We start from the raw sequence: 19,083 nt of genomic DNA, 5'->3' as shown, positions 1-19,083 counted from the left end.
CACTGAAGGCACCCCTCACATACACAGACATGAATCACAAGCACCATGAGAGAGAATCAAACCACACTGAAGGCACCCCTCACATACACAGGCATGAATCACAAGCACCATGAGAGAGAAACATACAACAGGCTCAAAGGCTCCACTTGGATGGACAGGCATGAAACAAATGATCCCTGAAAGATACTCCACTCTCTCTATGTGAGATATATGTCATTCCTATTCCCAGCTGTGCGTTTCGTGTACTTACCTGGAGTCACGCGATATAACACGGAGTAGTTTCCCCTCACGGCGCCAGTGCTGAAGTAATGCAGTTCCATTGTGTTGTCTTCTGAAATTGCTAGAAACGATATGGAAACACTCGTGAGTCAAATAGCTGGAACTGCTCTGTTTATTTCAACCTGAAATCTTAAAGAAAGACGAATCGATAGCAAACACATAATACAGCTGACTTGTACAGAAAACTTTACTTGTATCTTCAAACTGAAAAAAACCGTTCTGACCTTGCCACGATTCATTGCGCTGGCCACAGAATCGATCCCCGTCCTGACTGACATACTCTGTGGTGCACACGCCGTCTGTGCCCGCGTCCTGGAGCCCAAACTGGAGGGGGGTGAAGGTTACAATGAAAGGGTAGAAGGGCACAAGGAATGTGTAGTCACATCTGATGTCTCCACTGAAGTCCACGCCAGAAAGGTCAGGGTCGGAAATCATGCCACCCTGCTCTGTGTAAACCCGGGAGCAGTTGACTGATTAACAAAGACAAGTTACGTATCATAAAAATGACGAGAAATATAATGAAATGAAAGAAACAGATCTTCCAAATATCATACTAGATGGAAAATAAGATGCAGTTAGCGAATACCAAAGAAACAGCAATCTTATGTATGTTGTATGCATGATGTTTATCCAAATAAAATAATGTTTATTCTTGCGTACAAGAGTACATTTTCAATATATAAACAGTGTATTTCACATTCTTCCATACATTACAATGTCAGCCCGTTTCGATATCCCTGCTGGTTATGTTTCTACTGACGTGTTGTAGCTATACCAAGACGTACACGGGAGCACCTTGTAATGAAGTCGGAAACCTCGACGGGAATATGATGCATCTGATCGGAAGGTCAAACTGGTGTTGCCTACTGTAGAATCTGATGAATATACATGCATCAAACGTAAGGAATACATTAGAATGTTATCATATGCACCATTAGGTGCTTGACAGTGATTGCATTAGCCAGTTGAGATAAACACGAACATAGCATCAAACTAATGACTAAAAAAGCTTTCCCTTTTTTACTTAAAACCATCTTGTCCTGTGTATGTACATTAGTTAATACATTAGTCTATAACATGTTACATTTTGACCTACTGAAAGTCTTGACTGAAAGATGAACATGAAATTGAAAGATGAAATTTATCTAAAAATATTCCATGGCATTGCAATAAGGTACATACAGGTAACTCTGTGCTGTAGCATATACACTGAAGGTTATATACTTATGTTCAATATTAAGGGAACATGGAGGTAACTCTGTGATGTAGCATATACACTGAAGGTTATATACTTATGTTCAATATTAAGGGAACATGAAGGTAACTCTGTTCTGTAGCATATACACTGAAGGTTATATACTTATGTTCAATATTAAGGGAACATAAAGGCCACTCTGTGCTGTAGCATATACATTGAAGGTTATATACTTATGTTCAATATTAAGGGAACATGAAGGTAACTCTGTGTTGTATCATATGCACTGAAGGTTATATACTTATGTTCAATATTAAGGGAACATGAAGGTAACTCTGTGTTGTATCATATGCACTGAAGGTTATATACTTATGTTCAATATTAAGTGAACATGAAGGTAACCGTGTGTTGTAGCATATACACTGAAGGTTATATACTTATGTTCAATATTAAGGGAACAGGAAGGTAACTCTGTTCTGTAGCATATACACTGAAGGTTATATACTTATGTTCAATATTAAGGGAACATAAAGGCCACTCTGTGCTGTAGCATATACATTGAAGGTTATATACTTATGTTCAAAATTAAGGGAACATGAAGGTAACTCTGTGTTGTATCATATGCACTGAAGGTTATATACTTATGTTCAATATTAAGTGAACATGAAGGAAACCGTGTGTTGTAGCATATACACTGAAGGTTATATACTTATGTTCAATATTAAGGGAACAGGAAGGTAACTCTGTGTTGTAGCATATACACTGAAGGTTATATACTTATGTTCAATATTAAGGGAACATGAAGGTAACTCTGTTCTGTAGCATATACACTGAAGGTTATATACTTATGTTCAATATTAAAGGAACATGAAGGTAACTCTGTGTTGTAGCATATACACTGAAGGTTATATACTTATGTTCAATATTAAGGGAACATGAAGGTAACTCTGTGTTGTAGCATATACATTGAAGGTTATATACTTATGTTGGATACTAAAGGAACATGAAGGTAACTCTGTACTGTAGCATATACACTGAAGGTTATATACTTATGTTCAATATTAAGGGAACATGTAGGTAACTCTGTGTTGTAGCATATACATTGAAGGTTATATACTTGTGTTCAATAATAAGGGAACATGAAGGTAACTCTGTGTTGTAGCATATGCACTGAAGGTTATATACTTATTTTCAATATTAAGGGAACATGAAGGTAACTCTGTGTTGTATCATATGCACTGAAGGTTATATACTTATGTTCAATATTAAGTGAACATGAAGGTAACCGTGTGTTGTAGCATATACACTGAAGGTTATATACTTATGTTCAATATTAAGGGAACATGGAGGTAACTCTGTGTTGTAGCATATACACTGAAGGTTATATACTTATGTTCAATATTAAGGGAACATGAAGGTAAACGTGTGTTGTAGCATATACATTGAAGGTTATATACTTATGTTCAATATTAAGGGAACATGAAGGTAACTCTGTGATGTAGCATATAAACTGAAGGTTATATACTTATGTTCAATATTAAGGGAACATGAAGGTAACTCTTTGTTGTAGCATATACAATAAAGGTTATATACTTATGTTCAATATTAAGGGAACATGTAGGTAACTCTGTGTTGTAGCATATACACTGAAGGTTATATACTTATGGATAATATTAAGGGTACTCACATGATATGTTTCTCATGTAGGTCCCGCAATACCGCTGTCCATCCGGGAATTGAAGATAGTCGCCACTACAACCCCTTGAATAGTATAATTCGAAGTAGGAGATGTTGTAGAAAATGGTGTAGAGGTCGTTCCCGCCTATAATTGTGTACCTGCACAACGTGTTGCTCTGGTAGTAGTAATTACCGCCATTTGGACTCTCGATCACACCGTGGCTGTCGGTGAATACGTAGTCACAAATATCTGTGTGCGAGAAAATATGTTCATTGCATGGAGCTCACGTTGTCTACTGAAGATTAAACATACGACTGAGACAATGCCAGGAATGTTACTCACTTTCTGTGTAGGAGTATCTAATCCGAACTCCCCTCTTCTGGGTGGAACTGTCACTGTGGAAAGTGATGTTCAGATCCCCATCAACGATGTTATCTGGAATAGAAGGACATTTTCAGAGATGTGTCGCGTTATGGTACATATATAACTGCATGTTTTATGATAGATTAGGTAGATACATGTTTATAGATCAATTGAATGCATCACTGGGGATAATTACTGAATGGCTATTGATATGTTTAGAAATGTACATTGCCGAAATCTTATTGTTAGAGGCAATGGAAGTGATACAAAACTGTCATTGGCTAATTAATGAAATATTCTTTGTCTCTGACGTAACTCTGCACCATGTTTCATAAGTTTATGACTCGTTTACCAGTTTTACACACGTTGTATCTATCCCTCAATGCAGATATATTTATAAAATACGTTTTGTTTTTTACAATAGGTACCTGGCAATACACTGCCTCTAGTTACTTCCTTCCCCTATAATTTGGAATTTAAAGGTACCTAGAAATGTCCAGTAGGCTCTCCTGCACGTGTAATCAGACCTTTTATGAAGGTGTGGAATAACCTATTTTTATAAGCCTCGTACTTGGCTTATCGTCCAGGCATCAAAGTAAAGTGAATGACACAGACAGACAACTATTTCAAGCCTCATTTGGTCGTACACATTTTTTAACATAAATCGGTATACGTCCATTAATCTCAAACGGTCATATGACTTACGTATGTAAGATATAGGTGAAATCCTCGTTCCGCACATCCTGGAGGAAGAATAGCCGTCGTAGAGGACCTGGACATAGTCCATGCTGCAGGAGGTGGAGAAACTGTTACTGTAGGAGGAATAATATCTCTGTACGTCGAACTCCTCCAGTGTAATGTTAACAGCCCACGCCCCACCTGCTGGAGGCCTGATGGTGAACAGACAGTCGAGGTTAGGTGAGTAGGTTGCGCTGCCATCGTCAGGGACCTGAATCTGCCCTGCAGCATCTGTCAGGACCTGGACACAGCTGTCTGTGGATGAGGCAGGAGACATATCGACTACGGGTACGGTTCTGTGTGATGCTCATTTAAGGAAGACTTTTGTCCTAAATTCACTGAATATATTTTGTTGGTAATACCTTCTAGAATAACGATGAGAGAGTACAAAAGTCAAGATGGAAGGCAGCCTCGGCCACAATCAGACTCTGTCGATTCTCATGTACATTTGCTGCAGTAAGGACATTCGTATGTCACGGTTAATCAAGCTCACTTACTCACTATTAAAAATAAAAATATACGTTCGTTAATACTTACTTTGTTCATATGCATAAACCATCACAAATCCTCGTCTTAGTATAGATCTATCAGTGACGAAATTGATGACAAAATCACCTCCAAAAGCATTATCTGAAATATGTCATTTGTGTTGATGCAAATAAAGGTTATAAGAATGTTCAAAATCAAATATTTTATACCTCCCTGTTACATGCTTCCAATGCAGCCTTCATCCATGCCTCCACACAAGGACTGTCTTAGTTGACAAGAACGCACAACATGTCTTAGATCGCTCATTAAGTATGAAATACAAAGTGATAAATAATAATGGGTGCTAGACATCCAGATCACACCAAGTACATTCAGAATGTTAACTCAATGTAAACAGTTTACATACTTGTAATCGTAGGTACAGTAGATCTTTTATCTACAACTGTCATCTTGTATGCCTCACTTCAGAGGGCCGTATTACACAATGCATTGTTTATTATACAAACATTGTAAACATATATACTAGGTATCACTATACTGAATGACACTGTTGCACCTTTTAGTATTGTTTGTTTATGACTACATGGTTAGAGTTTAATGAACATCAAGGATCGTCTGAAATGCTACATTGGTGTCCCAAACATATTTTTTACGAGAATGATACAAACAAAATAAATCCAAATATTATTCTAGACAGGTACGAATAAGATTATGTCCAAGGCCTTGACAATAATAACTTCATATACTATTAGCTGATAGCTTGGTTATGATTTGAATAAAACCATATGATCTTCAAACGTGAATCTGTTCTGAAAAATCTGTAGCTTGTATACAATGTTCATGCGAATCGCCTTTTGGCATTTTGGAAGGCCTTTTGAAGTCAAAGAAGCACTCACACAATGTTTCATAGCGTGCATACGTTTTGAATGTTTTGTGTTTACACAATTTAGTCCACATGTCGAAGTGATTCCAAGTGTCAGCATCATCTGCCAGTCCACGGAATACACTCTTTGTACTTTCCCTCCTCGCGTATTGAGTTAAACCACACTCATGGCGGTTTTCAATCAATATGAAAACAGTCTTTGTCTTTTCTCCTTCAAGAATGCTTATCTTGAGACTTACTTGGAATTACGTTTTACAGTTTATTTAAGTTTTCATAACATTTGAAAACGTGCGAAAACGTTATCGAGATTAGTGTGTGATATCTTGTTGTTATGGGAGACAAAGTGAACTGACAAGTTACACATGCCTAGCACAAAACGAATCTATGTGTGCAAAGCAAGTGTGTCATGTCTGCATTGACAGAAACGGTTGCAGCAGCTGATATAGTAGCCTATTGTTAATGTAGAATATAAAGGAGATTTGATGTCATTAGCAGAATCATGCCACGCACATACGCATTGAGAAAAAAGATTATGTACTTTTCAAAAGTGGTGGTCTGATTTGTCTAGCTGTGGTATAAGAAGACCAAAGACGCACACTGTACATTGTTCACATGTTTGCCCTTAAATATGTGGAAATAAGAAAAGTAGGTTTATAAACTGAGGGTCAAAAGAAACGTTACCAATATTAACTGATTTGCCACTTTGAAACAAAGATGCCAACCTGTTCAAAAACAGTAAAGAACACATCTCACCAATACAGCCTTCATGTTCTCTGTCGTTCTTGGGACGTGCCTTGCGGATTTTGGGAGATATTGGTGTTTTTCAGCAACTTTTTAAAACATTCTTTCTTAAATTATCGTGCAATTTCCGTGTATAAATTACGCAGGGATCTGTTCCGTGAATTAGTAAATTCGCATTTTACTGTTCTGAATGATGAACTTCTACAGTATAATTGTTATTGCTGCTTCAAATTGTGTTGGTCATATTTTATCCTAGAAATATCATTGGTAACGTTTCTTTTGGCCGTCAGTTTAGTATTACAGTGTAACATGAGTAGAAAATGTAATATTTTTGTCAGAATTTTACCCGAACATAATTTGCCTTCACCTTTACAGTCGTTTTCGTCAAACCAACGACAGGAGTTGTTGCTATACGGATGTAGAGTGAATTATACTATGTTTTCAAAGTGCATAATAAGACTTACAGAAGTACGTTCTTGGTGATCTCATCCTGCCACACAATCTGCTGGTGCCGGTGAGTCCTGAGAACTTGGTCTCCACGAAGTCGTAGCTACATGATGTACTCAGACTGTAAGATGAGGAGTTGTAGTACGTCCTCTGAACGTCAAACTGAGAGTACGTCAGAGTGAACCTGTATGGACCCTGTGTTGGAGGTCTGATGATATAGGTGCAGTTCAGATTATTTCTGTAGAGACCTGTACTGTAGACGGGACTCCTTATTGTGCCATTAGAGTCGGTAAATAGCTCATCGCAAAGATCTGAAATACCAAAATGATGAATAATAATGATAATGATAGTTAGGATTTCCTTACTCGGGAAAGAGTATATGTTATCTCGATATTGATTTATTTCCAATGGATTGGTTTGGGAATCCGTCATGTCCATCGATCTGTTATTGGTATGTTATTCGTCAATCTCATCAATTTATATTCTAATTCGTTTGTGAATGGGAATCTTTTAAGAATATCACATAAAGTATACCATTACCTTCTTCAACCCTGTACGACATATTGAAACCTTGTCTGCTGATCTCACTGTTTGTATGAAGGATCAAGTCGAATTGTCTCGCATTTGTGTACCCTTCAAGAAATATAAAAAGTATTGGTCTTACTTTGAAGAGCAGTAAAAGAGTCCATTGACGATAACAAATCACGATGATTAATTTGGCAAACATAATATAACACGTTACTCACAGGTAAACCTGGTTCCTGCAGCGATGGCACCACAATACCTCCCGGAAATGTAGGACCCGTCTGTGAAGAATATGTAGTCGTTGTAACAGTTGCTCGAACTGTACGATGGAGATTCAAGGTCGAAAGCATTGACGGTGACCGTGACCTTAGTCTGGGTGTAGGATGTGAACATGGTGTATCGGCAGTCAAGGTTGTTGTGGTACAGACCACTGCTTGCCAAGGGGCTGATGAGAGTGCCTTCAGTGGTGTTGTACGTTACCAGGCATCCAGCTGAAAATTGATGCATGCTATGAGATCAACAACAGGATTATAGGATTTTGGTAAAGAAGGGCAAGGTGCCATTGTTTCTATGGACATAATGTCATGAAAGGAACGTATCATCCAAGTAGCAGCTTAATGTTTTTTTGCAATTTATAAAGAATATGGGTATTGTCTGTGACTGATCATTCTGATTGAAAACGATTTGTGATCACAGACCCGGAGCAATGTGCATCATGTCATTGACGGTCTTTAAGAAAGAGAAATTAATGATTGACATAGTCACCTGGCACGATCTTGTAACGGATGTTGAAGCCCACGTTTGTCTGATTATTGTCACTGATGAAGGTCACGACAAACGTACCGTCAAAGTTGACTGTAACAGAAAGAGGAATAATATGTTATAAAATGTCAGACTGTAGAACGTGAGAAAGATAATCACACCTATATCAACCAGGACAATTACAACATAGTTATTTGTTATGGACCTTTAGGCAAGAGCTCTTCTGTGTACGTGACTAATACCAGATTCATTAATTACATTTGGCTGCGCATAAGAATAAAGGGGATAAAAGCCCTTCACTTACAGCTGCGAGTCCCGTATTGGTATCCACACAGTCTCTCTTCGCCATTCATATCCACATAGTCATTACAGACAGATGTGCTGTTGTCAGGGTCCTCCAGGTGGAACTGATTGAGACTAAAGACAATTGTCTGACCCACATCGTCATCCCCCTTTATTGTGAAGATGCAGTGAGTGCCGTCGTTGTAGGAACGCCTGTACACTGACGCATAGTCATAACCAGAGTAGCTGTTGATGTAGCCCGCAGTGTCGGTCAGCGTTATATTACATGAAACTGAGAAAGTGACATTATTCATCTGGACGCAACTTATCAAATGTGTATACATAAAATATATCGATATATAGAATGGGTAATTTATTGAAAATGACCATAAAACCACATAAAGAAACATTCTTAGGGCAATAAACCTAGTTAACAGTTGATCACTTACTATCATCGAGATAACCTACCGGGCCTTGTGTTGTAGTAGATGTGAAAGACTTCCCTCCTCCCTGTGACTGAATTAACAGAGTGATGATACCTCACAGGCAGCTCAGGCTCCTCGGATGAGACTGGAAACATATCAAGTTACGACATCTATCTCGTTATGGAGAAGAAGGGCGTTATTACACATCATATATTAGTGTCAGTATCCTGATCAGTTTGATGTTCAGCACACCTTTTCAAGATAGATAACTTGCACTTTATCTGCTGGGTATTTGCGCTACGAATATGTCCCCAGCAGCCTACGTTGGTCATAGGACGCAGCCTCTTGGAAAATGGTTCGGGTTGTCACGTAAGGTGGCTGATATATACGCGTATCATCTTACACCAACGGTGTTGATCGTTGCTACCAATACCGCTCACTGGATTGTCTGTTCCAGGTTCAATTATTTAAAGGCCGCTGTCACAAAGCTATATTATAACTTGAGTGTGGCATTAACGACAAACAAACCAAAAAACATATTCTTCAATTTCTAAATACTATAACAATGCGACACCCTATATTTTTAACTTTTAGTACAGTTCTTACAGTTATACTGGCCATAAACGGTTCCACAGTACTGTATGCCGTCGATCTCCACATAGCTGCCAGAACACGTGCCGTTGCTGCTCATAAAGTTGTAAGGCATATAGAAGGGACTGAAGAACATTGTCAAGATGAATGGGTAGTAGGGGGGACGAATGATGTATTCACAGTCCATTTCGTGTGCAAGAGGAACTCTTGATACAGTGTAGGAATCCAAATTCCCTGACGTTGAACGATATACTCGATCACATGTGTCTGAAAGAAAACGATGTCATGATATGATTTTAGGGATACCAAAGGTGATAATCAGTGTTTTCCTGTATTTCAATTCACTAATTTACAAAATCATATACTATTCTAAAGAACACTAAACGTGTGTGGGACAATCATTCATGCACTGTAAGTTTTGAGTTTCTTCTAACTGTTGAACGGTGACTGGACACATTGTGCTCTTCTGTTCTTTGAAAAAGACAGAGAAAATAATTCACAATATATTCATCGAACTATCGACGCATTTTCTTTTCTTTTCACCACACAAGGAATCTATAATGCCACTTACAGTTAGTTACAAGGTAGTCGACATCCACTCCTCGTCCTGTGCTGTAACTATTGGACAAGAAGGTCATGTTGACCCTCCCTGTCATATGGACTGAAGGAAAAAAGCGCACATCCAGTAAATAATAGTAGTTTTATGAGTTCTAAATGGACACATTGAAACCTGTATTTTCCCTGAAGTAAAGTCGTACTACCTGTTTTTCGGCATTCCCAATTTTAGATTATACAAAGACAATATTTCATCTATGTAGCTCACTATTTATGTTTTAGGAATAGTATTTTGGATCGGAAAGGCTATACAAGTACAATAATGAATAGGCAAAGGAAATAAGACATTGGTACACAACGAACAAGGATGTGCAGGTAAATATAAACAATCATCAAGATTGCAATAACATAACATACTACACAGCAAATAGAAAATGTGTTACAGGGCACAACACACACACACATTGAAAACTGTATTTTCCCTGAAGTAAGGTCATACTAGCTGTATTTCGGATAACCGATTGTAGTTTGGCTCCTCGAGAAAAAAAACAACATACAAAAATATATTGTCCTGATCCACAGCAAATCCTCAAAAAGTGACCTGGGGTACAATGAATTAATGCTAAACATAGCAGAGTTATACCCCCACTTCTTTGTGCATATGTTACCTCTGTGTGGTCTTTTGACGTCATAGAGAAAAATTGATTTTCGTCCTTTATAGCAAGCTATTTTGTGTTGAATGTATAAAGTTATATAATAGCCAAAAAATACATTTGATATTTATTTATGTCATTCAGAGCTATTAAATAACAAAAATTGTTGCACATTACTTTTATTGGCGTAGACTAGAAAGTGGAGAAATTTACTGTTTAACAACGCTTTACATCATCTCGGAAAGCACTCAGCAGTCTTCTTTTTTTTCAAACAGGTTTCCAAGATTTGCAGTTAAATTCACACCATCAGATGGGAAAATAAATAATCCACATCCATGCGTAATTTTAAGGTGAGCGGTAGATCTGATGCCACGCGAGTCCATTTTTCGCACAACATTCACTTTCCAGATCATATGAAAATGTGCGCTACAAACATTACTCAGTATTCAGGGGCTTAACGTGACGGCAATGTATGAAAAATTAGAAATTCTTATTGGCGGGATTCAGTGTAAAGACCATCGTTGGGTTTCTTGAGATTTGCCAAGTAATTGACGTTGTCACTTCAGTCATATGCTCTAAATAGTAGACTGCGTGAAGAAATATAGAAATTAACATAGATTCACTACTCACATGTAGTCTGGGTCAATCTGTTTCCACAGAAACGCTGTCCGTTAACGATGAAATAATCACCACAGTTTACATCAAAGACCCTGACTGTGAAAGTAACAGTCTTGAGGGCATCTCCCAGGTCCAGGTAGTAAATACACAAGGTGTCTGTTGGGTAGGTCACCCCACCCTCAGTCACAGGGCTGCGGATTGTACCAGTATTCTGGTCGAGGTCCGTCACACAGGTGTCTGAAATGTCAACACATTATGCTATGTCAGTTTGCTATAATATATAGGTTTGAGCACTTGAAATGAAGCTGTGGGGGTGACACACATTTATGAAATATTTCTGTCATGTAGAGTTGTATATGCATCTTCATTTGGGGGATCAGGTTACAAGTTAAAACGGACTGGAACTGCAATAGAGATTAGCATTTGTAACAAGCTGCACCTTTCAAAATGCACAGGGATAATTTATTGATAAAGATTAATTGTGCTTCATTTAGTGAGTATTTGTATACACAAAATCAGGGCATATAACCTTCTATTGCAAGACGTCTGCTTACTTTCAGTGTAGGAGAAAGATATGTTGAAACCATTCCTCTGAACGGAGTCATCACTGTGGAAAGTGATATTCACATCACTGTCATAGATGTTGTCTGAAGATAAGGAAGTAAAATGTATACACATATAAACCACCATTTTAAACACATGTAATTGTCTTTCTTCGGTCTCTGATCCATGGGACATTTGTCCATGAACGTGGAGACCAGATATGCAGTTAGTATCTCTATCTTCAAAGGTTCAGGACTATTTGTTAAAACTAAATCAAATGTTATCTGAAGTTTACTTGGAAAACACTTCGTAAAGTGATGGACTTCCTCACAGAAAGCATCGATGTGACATTGGGAGCATGATATTGATGCAATAATTTAGGCATCCCCATGGGCACCAACTGTGCTTTCCTCCTTGCAGATCTAATTTTTTACGCATACAAGTCAGAATCTCTGCACTAGTTGGAAAAATAGAACAAAGGAATTTAGTGAAAAAGTTAACATCAGGGTCAGGTATTTCGATGATCTGATATCATTCAATAATGGTCAAATAGCCAACTCCCTTCAACTGATTTATCCACCCCAGCATTAGATGAGAAATCCCGAGAGACTGCCTCATCTGATTAAGATATATGCCTACAGATTCAAAGTAACAATAACTATCCACAACACTGGATGAAAGAAAGGATGACTTCATCTTTCCAAAGGTCCACTTTCCATTTATGTCCAGCAATATGCCAGCAGCTCCAATGTTTCACATCTTTTGAGCAACAATCGAGCAAATCCATTTAAACATACATTAAAGATATCATGTGTACATGTAAAAACATTGTTTTATCAAGCAAATGGTGATGGCAAGCATTGATGGTACAAACATATGTAAGATTTTGGTGAAGTCCTTGTTCCGCACATCCTGGAGGAAGAATAGCCATCGTAGAGCATCTGTATGTAATCCTTGCTGCAGGAGGTGGAGAAACTGTTACTGTAATAAGAATAATATCTCTGCACGTCGAACTCCTCCAGAGTGATGTTAACAACCCACAGCCGACCTGCTGGAGGCCTGATGGTGAACAGACAGTCGAGGTTAGGTAAGTAGGTGGCGCTGCCATCATCAGGGACCTGAATCTGTCCATCAGCATCTGTCAGGACCTGGTAACAGCTGTCTGTTGAGGAAGCAAAAGAAGATTTGATCTGTATGTTATACCAACGTTAATCTGGACTAATGCAATGATATATATATATATACACAGTTAAAAACACTTATAACAATAGCAAATATTTTTCCAGAAACATCATCTTTCTCGAGACTGAATAATACTTACTGATCGATCATATGGCAAACGAAAGAATGCAGTTTTAAGCAATATTAGAAAGTTTGACATGGCATTAATATGGGTGACCATTCACGTCATCAGATTGTGATGACACATTGATGTAGGTCACAGCAATGAGACAAAACTTAACAGTATCTGCAATATGCATATGGTTACCATATATAAAACCGAAATACACATTTTAATATCATTCGACAAAACTTTCTGACATGTGAAATATATTAGCCACCATTTTTAAAAGAGAGACGTGATGAGAAACAAAGGTAAATCTTTTACTCCAGAACAATGGCTATCATATATGAAATTGAAATATGGCCCAAACAACTTTTTTATCTGGATCACCATGGTGATTCCTCTGTTGGTCGCAAGAGACGACATAATTGAGAGGGTGGTCAGCCTCTGTGACTAGGTTGATGGCATCTTGCCCCAGCGGCATGGTTTGTTCCTTGTGTCAGTGACTGATTTTTCTGTTCCAGAATAGCATATTTTATTAAAGGCTGGCCTCATAAAGATAGAATATTGGTGAGTGCGGCGTTAAACATCAAACGTACGGACCGGGAACGCACGCACGCATGATGAAAGAGTAAAAGGAATAATATCGACAACTTTAAACTGCACACGTGTATCTCCGTCAATGTAGATATTGACATCAAGACACAAAACTGTAAACAGGGTCCATGGTTAAGGGAACTCTCGCCAGTAACCTTATATATACACGTTGATTTGATCATGACGTCTTGTATGGCCTATGGTTGATGGCATTGTTAACAGGTGATCGAATATACAAGCATAGTGATGGATTCAATAAACATGTGACATGTGAACGTACTTTCGTCGTATGAATAGTTCAGCACAAACCCCCTTCTCTCAATGTTGCCGTTTGTCACAAATTTGATGACTACATCTCCATTCATACTGTTATCTGAAATATAAATACTTCACTATTACTTGAAATTCTCACAATTCTCGGTTATATTCCCATGGTTATATTGCCAATGTCCATCACTGGCCACATGTGTCTTTGAGCAAAAAACATTCGAAATATGGTATGTCTGGCCACAATCACGTGTTTTATTGATGATGATTGTTCCCGCATCTGTATAAAGAACAATCACGTGGGCTTTTACAAAATTGAATATTTCTTTCTTAATCCAGGATTCCTCATTAATGCTTATAAGGTAGATGGGACAAAAAACAGACAAGTTAAATGTGGAAAATATAATTATTATATTAGGTGAGGTGATATGAAATGAGGTTTAACGTCGTTGCGTTCACGATTATTGCACTTATATAGCGACGTGCATATACGTCTTTGTGTGTTCTTGGCTGTTTGTACAAGTCGGGACTAATGTCGATTTTGTAATGCTAGCCCACTGAGATACCATGCCGTAGATTAACACGAATAAACCACTCAGACACAGTATACTGACTTCGTGCCGACCAGTCCTGTTTTAGCCCTTCAATGTCGAGCGACAGGCAGGGTAACAACAAGTGCTATCTTTTAACGTTTTTTGGTATGACGCCAAGGATCGAACTCCCGACCTTCCGCTTTCCGGGCGGACGTTCTACCACAAGATCACAGAGGCGGTGAAATAGTATATAATAAACTTAATAAAACCCACATGTAACGGACAGTACAACTTAGTTGTCAATCGTAGAAGAGAGATATGCATATTTGCAAATAGTGATGGCGCCCCTATCCTACTATAAAGATTATAATATATAGTTATTTCCTTCGTTAAATCAGGCGATAGGAATTGTACTAATTAATTTCACTGATTTGAACTCAAACGATTTTGGTAGCATGGTACCTGCAATGAAGCACAAATGTATGTATACACAGTTGACACACTCACGGGGATCATGACTTACAGAAGTACGTTCTTGGTGATCTCATCCTGCCACACAATCTGCTGTTGCCGGTGAGTCCCGAGAACTTGGTCTCCACGAAGTCGTAGCTACATGATGTACTCAGACTGTAAGATGAGGAGTTGTAGTACATCCTCTGAACGTCAAACTGAGAGTACGTCAGATTGAACCTGTAAGGACCCTGTGTTGGAGGTCTGATGATATAGGTGCAGTTCAGATTACGTCTGTAGAGACCTGTACTGTATACGGGACTCCTTATTGTGCCATTAGAGTCGGTAAATAGCTCATCGCAAATATCTGAAATACCAAAATGAGAATTATGATAATGACGAAAATCTTTTCTTTCAAGGGAGAATGTCGTCTTTCGAAGGAAATAAAGTGTTATATCAATATTGGAATATATCAAGATGATTGGTATGGGGAGTATATTAATCCATCGATCTTTTATATGCATGATATTTATCAGTCTCGTCAATTTACGATCTCATACCTTTAAGTCTCTTTTAAATGTATCATATCGTATAATTTATGCCATTACCTTCTTCAATCTTGTAGGACGCATTGAAACCTTGTCTGCTGATCTCGTTGTTTGTATGAAAGACAAAGTCGAATTGTCTCGCATTCGTGTACCCTTCAAGAAATAAAAGTGCATTTGACTTACTTGAAGAGAAAGATAATAAAGATAATAAACAAATCATGAGTACTATTATATTTAGAAATAACATGAACGTTACTCACAAGTAAACATGGTTCCTGCAGCGATGGCACCACAGTACCTCCCGGAAGTGTAGGACCCGCCTGAGAAGAATATGTAGTCGTTGTAACAGTTGCTCGAACTGTACGATGGGGATTCAAGGTCGAAAGCATTGACGGTGACCGTGACCTTAGTCTGGGTGTAGGATGTGAACATGGTGTATCGGCAGTCAAGGTTGTTGTGGTACAGACCACTGCTTGCCAAGGGGCTGATGAGAGTGCCTTCAGTGGTGTTGTACGTTACCAGGCATCCAGCTGAAAATTGATGCATGCTATGTGATCAACAACAGGATTATAGGATTTTGGTAAAGAAGGGCAAGGTGCCATTGTTTCTATGGACATAATGTCATGAAAAGGAACGTATCATCCAAGTAGCAGCTTAATGTTTTTTTGCAATTTATAAAGAATATGGGTATTGTCTGTGACTGATCATTCTGATTGAAAACGATTTGTGATCACAGACCCGGAGCAATGTGCATCATGTCATTGACGGTCTTTAAGAAAGAGAAATTAATGATTGACATAGTCACCTGGCACGATCTTGTAACGGATGTTGAAGCCCACGTTTGTCTGATTATTGTCACTGATGAAGGTCACGACAAACGTACCGTCAAAGTTGACTGTAACAGAAAGAGGTATAATATGTTATAAAATGTCAGACTGTAGAACGTGAGAAAGATAATCACACCTATATCAACCAAGACAATTACAACATAGTTATTTGTTATGGACCTTTAGGCAAGAGCTCTTCTGTGTACGTGACTAATACCAGATTCATTAATTACATTTGGCTGCGCATAAGAACACATTTTTCTTATTTGAATAAAGGGGATAAAAGCCCTTCACTTACAGCTGCGAGTCCCGTATTGGTATCCACACAGTCTCTCTTCGCCATTCATATCCACATAGTCATTACAGACAGATGTGCTGTTGTCAGGGTCCTCCAGGTGGAACTGATTGAGACTAAAGACAATTGTCTGACCCACATCGTCATCCCCCTTTATTGTGAAGATGCAGTGAGTGCCGTCGTTGTAGGAACGCCTGTACACTGACGCATAGCCATAACCAGAGTAGCTGTTGATGTAGCCCGCAGTGTCGGTCAGCGTTATATTACATGAAACTGAGAAAGTGACATTATTCATCTGGACGCAACTTATCAAATGTGTATACGTAAAATATATCGATATATAGAATGGGTAATTTATTGAAAATGACCATAAAACCACATAAAGAAACATTCTTAGGGCAATAAACCTAGTTAACAGTTGATCACTTACTATCATCGAGATAACCTACCGGGCCTTGTGTTGTAGTAGATGTGAAAGACTTCCCTCCTCCCTGTGACTGAATTAACAGAGTGATGATACCTCACAGGCAGCTCAGGCTCCTCGGATGAGACTGGAAACATATCAAGTTACGACATCTATCTCGATATGGAGAAGTAGGGCGTTATTACACATCATATATTAGTGTCAGTATCCTGATCAGTTTGATGTTCAGCACACCTTTTCAAGATAGATAACTTGCACTTTATCTGCTGGGTATTTGCGCTACGAATATGTCCCCAGCAGCCTACGTTGGTCATAGGACGCAGCCTCTTGGAAAATGGTTCGGGTTGTCACGTAAGGTGGCTGATATATACGCGTATCATCTTACACCAACGGTGTTGATCGTAGATACCAATACCGCTCACTGGATTGTCTGTTCCAGGTTCGATTATTTAAAGGCCGCTGTCACAAAGCTATATTATAACTTGAGTGTGGCATTAACGACAAACAAACCAAAAAACATATTCTTCAATTTCTAAATACTATAACAATGCGACACCCTATATTTTTAACTTTTAGTACAGTTCTTACAGTTATACTGGCCATAAACGGTTCCACAGTACTGTATGCCGTCGATCTCCACATAGCTGCCAGAACACGTGCCGTTGCTGCTCATAAAGTTGTAAGGCATATAGAAGGGACTGAAGTACATTGTCAAGATGAATGGGTAGTAGGGGGGACGAATGATGTATTCACAGTCCATTTCGTGTGCAAGAGGAACTCTTGATACAGTGTAGGAATCCAAATTCCCTGACGTTGAACGATATACTCGATCACATGTGTCTGAAAGAAAACGATGTCAGGATGTGATTTTAGGGATACCAAAGGTGATAATCAGTGTTTTTCTGTATTTCAATTCACTAATTTACAAAATCATATACTATTCTTAAGAACACTAAACGTGTGTGGGACAATCATTCATGCACTGTAAGTTTTGAGTTTCTTCTAACTGTTGAACGGTGACTGGACACATTGTGCTCTTCTGTTCTTTGAAAAAGACAGAGATAATAATTCACAATATATTCATCGAACTATCGACGCATTTTCTTCTCTTTTCACCACACAAGGAATCTATAATGCCACTTACAGTTAGTTACAAGGTAGTCGACATCCACTCCTCGTCCTGTGCTGTAACTATTGGACAAGAAGGTCATGTTGACCCTCCCTGTCATATGGACTGAAGGAAAAAAGCGCACATCCAGTAAATAATAGTAGTTTTATGAGTTCTAAATGGACACATTGAAACCTGTATTTTCCCTGAAGTAAAGTCGTACTACTTGTTTTTCGGCATTCCCAATTTTAGATTATACTGAGACAATATTTCATCTATGTAGCTCACTATTTATGTTTTAGGAATAGTATTTTGGATCGGAAAGGCTATACAAGTACAATAATGAATAGGCAAAGGAAATAAGACATTGGTACACAACGAACAAGGATGTGCAGGTAAATATAAACAATCATCAAGATTGCAATAACATAACATACTACACAGCAAATAGAAAATGTGTTACAGGGCACAACACACACACACATTGAAAACTGTATTTTCCCTGAAGTAAGGTCATACTAGCTGTATTTCGGATAACCGATTGTAGTTTGGCTCCTCGAGAAAAAAAACATACAAAAATATATTGTCCTGATCCACAGCAAATCCTCAAAAAGTGACCTGGGGTACAATGAACTAATGCTAAACATAGCAGAGTTATACCCCCACTTCTTTGTGCATATGTTACCTCTGTGTGGTCTTTTGACGTCATAGAGAAAAATTGATTTTCGTCCTTTATAGCAAGCTATTTTGTGTTGAATGTATAAAGTTATATAATAGCCAAAAAATACATTTGATATTTATTTATGTCATTCACAGCTATTAAATAACAAAAATTGTCGCACATTACTTATATTGGCGTAGACTAGAAAGTGGAGAAATTTACTGTTTAACAACGCTTTACATCATTTCGGAAAGCACTCAGCAGTCTTCTCTTTTTTCAAACAGGTTTCCAAGATTTGCAGTTAAATTCACACCATCAGAT

The 19,083-nt window shown here is 38.3% G+C and overlaps 1 protein-coding gene across 1 annotated transcript in view; it reads right to left on the bottom strand.

Annotated features, from left to right (window-relative positions):
- LOC124120197 (cubilin-like) overlaps positions 1 to 19,083 on the bottom strand; it is a 99,325-nt gene that overhangs the window by 33,027 nt on the left and 47,215 nt on the right. The window contains exons 29-55 of the mRNA XM_048389180.1: positions 18,138 to 18,227; positions 17,582 to 17,833; positions 17,019 to 17,120; positions 16,573 to 16,842; positions 16,253 to 16,342; positions 15,708 to 15,977; positions 15,508 to 15,600; positions 14,973 to 15,266; positions 13,930 to 14,022; positions 12,642 to 12,929; positions 11,779 to 11,871; positions 11,237 to 11,461; positions 9,970 to 10,059; positions 9,414 to 9,665; positions 8,851 to 8,952; positions 8,405 to 8,674; positions 8,104 to 8,193; positions 7,560 to 7,829; positions 7,354 to 7,446; positions 6,831 to 7,124; positions 4,791 to 4,883; positions 4,221 to 4,508; positions 3,495 to 3,587; positions 3,162 to 3,401; positions 1,065 to 1,154; positions 504 to 749; positions 251 to 340 (exon numbers count right to left, since the gene is read on the bottom strand). Coding sequence (XP_048245137.1) covers positions 251 to 340; positions 504 to 749; positions 1,065 to 1,154; positions 3,162 to 3,401; positions 3,495 to 3,587; positions 4,221 to 4,508; positions 4,791 to 4,883; positions 6,831 to 7,124; positions 7,354 to 7,446; positions 7,560 to 7,829; positions 8,104 to 8,193; positions 8,405 to 8,674; positions 8,851 to 8,952; positions 9,414 to 9,665; positions 9,970 to 10,059; positions 11,237 to 11,461; positions 11,779 to 11,871; positions 12,642 to 12,929; positions 13,930 to 14,022; positions 14,973 to 15,266; positions 15,508 to 15,600; positions 15,708 to 15,977; positions 16,253 to 16,342; positions 16,573 to 16,842; positions 17,019 to 17,120; positions 17,582 to 17,833; positions 18,138 to 18,227 — 4,761 coding nt within the window. The remainder of the gene's footprint in view (positions 1 to 250; positions 341 to 503; positions 750 to 1,064; positions 1,155 to 3,161; positions 3,402 to 3,494; positions 3,588 to 4,220; positions 4,509 to 4,790; positions 4,884 to 6,830; positions 7,125 to 7,353; positions 7,447 to 7,559; positions 7,830 to 8,103; positions 8,194 to 8,404; positions 8,675 to 8,850; positions 8,953 to 9,413; positions 9,666 to 9,969; positions 10,060 to 11,236; positions 11,462 to 11,778; positions 11,872 to 12,641; positions 12,930 to 13,929; positions 14,023 to 14,972; positions 15,267 to 15,507; positions 15,601 to 15,707; positions 15,978 to 16,252; positions 16,343 to 16,572; positions 16,843 to 17,018; positions 17,121 to 17,581; positions 17,834 to 18,137; positions 18,228 to 19,083) is intronic.

This window comes from Haliotis rufescens, unplaced genomic scaffold, assembly GCF_023055435.1.
Source record: "Haliotis rufescens isolate VD_foot unplaced genomic scaffold, xgHalRufe1.0.p SCAF_8, whole genome shotgun sequence".
Lineage (NCBI taxonomy): Eukaryota > Metazoa > Mollusca > Gastropoda > Lepetellida > Haliotidae > Haliotis > Haliotis rufescens.
Note: the sequence above shows the minus strand (reverse complement) of the source record. Positions and strands in the feature narration are given on the sequence as shown.